Source organism: Macadamia integrifolia, unplaced genomic scaffold, assembly GCF_013358625.1.
Source record: "Macadamia integrifolia cultivar HAES 741 unplaced genomic scaffold, SCU_Mint_v3 scaffold1689, whole genome shotgun sequence".
In the NCBI taxonomy this organism is placed as follows: domain Eukaryota; kingdom Viridiplantae; phylum Streptophyta; class Magnoliopsida; order Proteales; family Proteaceae; genus Macadamia; species Macadamia integrifolia.
In genome coordinates, this window is record NW_024868312.1 from 114,774 (window position 1) to 118,983 (window position 4,210).

At 37.4% G+C, this 4,210-nt stretch overlaps 1 protein-coding gene across 1 annotated transcript in view; it reads right to left on the reverse strand.

Moving 5' to 3' along the window:
• Positions 1-877: 877 nt before the first annotated feature.
• LOC122064600 (photosystem II stability/assembly factor HCF136, chloroplastic) overlaps positions 878-4,210 on the reverse strand; it is a 14,652-nt gene continuing 11,319 nt past the window's right edge. Inside the window, exons 8-9 of the mRNA XM_042628326.1 lie at positions 2,670-2,750; positions 878-1,102 (exon numbers count right to left, since the gene is read on the reverse strand). Coding sequence (XP_042484260.1) covers positions 2,684-2,750 — 67 coding nt within the window. The 3' untranslated portion in view covers positions 878-1,102; positions 2,670-2,683. The remainder of the gene's footprint in view (positions 1,103-2,669; positions 2,751-4,210) is intronic.

Consider the following 4,210-nt stretch of genomic DNA (forward strand, 5'->3'; position numbering starts at 1 on the left):
TTTTAAGACTCTTCGTGGTCTGTTCACCTTCTCAATTTGTCCTCAATTTTTTCTTTTTCTTTTTTTTCGGAGGCCATGTGACCAACTGCATTCGGGTTGAGTTGGCATTTGAGTAAGGAATCTTGGAATCACACGTGCACATAAATTTCAGCCCAATATGACTTTGCCATATGGCAAAAACAGGTTCCTGTCTAAAAAAATTTCCTAGACCCACCGGACTAGGATTAGCCAAGTAATAGGATTAAAAATTTCATTGATTTTATTCTTTGGTTTCTATATCAGTGAATTACAAATACATGGATTCTAAAACAATTCCAACCATCCAAATGCTCCAAGCAAAATATGCTGAGGCAACTAATCTCTTCCAATCTATTACACTTTATGCAAAATGTAGCCCATTTTGTCACACTGGGATGAAAGAAAGTATAATGATACTTAGCCTTGGAATGATGTGTGGAGCTTAAATTTAAATGAAAAACCTCACCTGGTCTTGGAGTAATAAACTAGAACCCCTCCCCCGAGGAGATTTCAAAAAACTGCCCTAAAAGAACTAAATTGCCTCTGGTAGGGTTTGACCAGCTAACGACCATACAATTAGCCCAAACTTTACAATTGGGTGTTTTTTATCCCATCATTCTTCCACTAAGATTCACAGGCCCATTTTAGTTTGCTCTCATAATTCAGCCATCCGAAATATGAATTAATTATGGTGCAAACTGAAACCAAGTGTTAAAAAGCCAATAGGATCAGGTTTTCTGTTTCAAATGGTCACTACATGTAGAAGTTTAGACCATGGCTATAGACCTAATGGGATGTCCCCACTCCCATTCGGTTGATTTATCCTAGCAGGGTTTGCATATGGGTTTATCAAATGACCTTTCAGAATGCAATTCAACTTTTGATTATGAATGTTATCTCCTTATAAACAATTATTTTTCTGATCCATAACTATAAGAAAACAAAAATATAATACTTACATACATTGAAAATACATGACAACCTCAAATTCAGTAGACAGTATGACCTGTTTCTCTAGTAGCATCATAATTCAATGGTACAAAAAATGGCCATCATCACTGTGATATCTGAATGCCATAAATTCCTGTATACATGAAAAGGTCAAGAACTTGATTAGATCCTCAAAAATAAGTCTCATTCATTCAGATGGTATAATTAATTAATCAAATATCTAGCAATCCAACCTTAGAGCACAAAGAAGAAACACATCCCTATCCTATATGTCATAAAAAGGAGGTAAACAATGTGGTGGTGGTGGTGGTCACTAGAATGCGGTGAAGGTCACTAGACTCGGTACATTAAATGGTATTACTTTGGAGAGGGGAAGGGAGAACCAATGGCATCTTGTTTTCAAAATACAATATTGTTAGCTAGAAGAGCGGGGTAACAACACGTGATTTTCATAAAGATGGTGAAGATCTGCAAAATTTAACACTGGCTGAGGGAAGAAGGTTTTCTTGGGGCTTTTCTACTTAAAAGATGTGTTATATTTGCAGAAGTGGAGGAGAATGCAGTGCTCTTTTCTTATTTACAGGGTGTGCAATGAATATGGATGTTTCTCTTCGATCTGTTTTCTTCAATTAACTTGATTGTGGAGTTCGAGGTAGATTTCTCATATGGTCCATTGGTGATTTGAGTGGGAAAGTACTGGTGAACTTTTTAAATGAGCATTCCAAATTCTACGTAAATCTACACCTGTAATTCTATATATAATGGAAGGGAGGTTTGCAAGGAGTATAAGTAGTGGCTTTTTTGCTGTGATGAGAAGATGTATGGGAGTGCTGTTTTGCTTCTGTCAGTATTTCTGGGGGGGATATAGCTTTATGGAGAATTCTTGAAGGAACAGGACTGTTTAGAATTCTTTGTGATGATATTCCATCATCTTTTATTGCTTAGGTTAGTCTCAGGAAGGAGGTTCAGTCTACAGAGATGTTCTGTGTGAAGCTTGTAAGGATGGCGTTATGAAACAAGGATAAAAATGAAGTAATTATGTTTGTTTTCATATCAGCTTTCTCGCAATATCTCATTGATCGTCCCTGTAATTTTTCTTATCTCTTCAATTTTTTTTCCTTGTCTCTATTCAAAAAAATATTTTATCAGTTTTCCTTCAACAATCTGACAAAATTTTCTTGGTGGGCTACCCTACCACTGAAAGATCTATCACATTGGCATAGATACACTGATGCAACACTTTTTATCTCTCAGGAAATGATTTGTTATTATAAATGCATTTATATGGTTGCATATTTCTTGCCTTGCGAAAAATGACAAGTTGGATTGAACAACATCATTCCTGAGCAGGAGTGTGATAAATTTACAGGTAAAATGGACTTTGATTGTGACATACCACCTTATTCATCATTTTTCCTTGCCTACCCTGATCGAATGATTTAATCACCCAAGATTCATATTCTCCTTACAACAAGTGGGTATCTGATTCATACTTCGTTAGAACCATGGCACCCCTTGAGTGAGCCATAACCTGTTATGTAGTGCAGACTGGATGATCTTAAGCACATAATATATCACATTCCTTTGGAGGATTAAAATAAAATTATTCACTATCATTTCACTATAACACAATGCATTTATACTCCTTAAATGAAAATTATAAGCTAACAAATTGAGGACTTAAGGGAAGATTTACATACATAACATATCTGAACTATCCCAAGTACCGAAGTAAGACTCCATCATTCCCTAGAACAAATCCCTTATTATCCATGATGAACCTGAGCAGGAAAAATTAGATCTGTCAGGACACTGAACAAAAAAATGACTAACATAATTGATGCATAGAACTCTTCCGATTGATTCATGAGAGGTAACTGTTAGGTACAGATGCTTAGGCATGAGGAACTTTGTAGCCGCAAAGGCATACACACTGTGGCGGTTTTTTTGTTTTTTGGATAAGCAAAGTCATACTACTGTTCCCTCTTTACAAGGGTATGATAACTGGAAGAGATAAATTGTCTTTGTTGCTTCCTCAGGGCATAGCTCATTCCTCTAAAAGCCCATACTAGCTAATTCTCACAAAGGGTGCTCCTATCAGTTAGTGAGACTGGGTTCTAGACTATTGTGGACCAGGGTTGCACATTGAACCGTCAGAATGAGTCTGGCCCATGGATTCAAGAATTGGAATTGGATCGGCCGATCCTTGATTCCTGCCAATCCCCTTCCAAAGTATAGGGTTAAGGCAGATTTCATCCGATCTGGATCCCCTGTTCCTCTCTTGAAAACCTTGGTCTGGGCCCATCCAGGCTAATAAATTTCACCCCAAGCCCAAGGTATTGACACACAAAGTGAACTTGGGTCCAGGTCAAGCTGACCATGGTACAGCCCAAGATCAAAATTACACTTTATATTGCCTGCATAGTTTTCTTCTTCTTCTTCTTTTATTTTTATTTTTTTTATCTTTGGGTGAAATTCTTCACTGATAAAAGTGTCCAGAAAAATAAAGTACAGTTCACATCTGTATTCGAAGATGGAGGTCAGAGATAGAGCATTAGTTGTGCTGTTTTCGACCCACCTTTATGACCAAGGGATGACAATACGTCCAGCTCCTTGAGGAATAATTGGAACATATTTGCCAAGAATTACAAGAGATGCCAACCCTGAAATCTCCATCCACAGGCTTAGATTCTTGTTGATCTCTGTTATGGCATTCCCATATGCTTCCTAATTCCTATTTATGCAACTATGCCAATTCCTACATGTTTCTATATTCCCTATAGTGCTATGCCATTCCCTCTCCTTACCCTCAAAAAGTTGTCGCCACCAACCTCAGAGTACATACAGAAAGGAACTCACATGCAACCAAAATCCAGACAGGCTAATGACTAATCATCTGTTACAGTAGAATTGCCTAAGCCTCACTACCCCCTGTTTGGCTGGGCCATGAGATTCATATTCACTTGCCAAACTTGGCTTCCACTGGAACAGAATTCACTTGAGAACCAAGGTACCTTATCCTTCTTATTTCACAACAAATCTCTATGAACAGTCATCTTGGGATGAAATTGCAGCAGAATGGCCTTCCACCACAATCTTATAAGTATTTTACAGGGTTGATAGATAACATGTTAAATAAAATCAAATATATTAAGGTATGATATAGGTTATATAATATACACTTAATTGTATCAGTAATGCACCATTATAATCTTCACTAGAACACACAACCCCCCCCCCC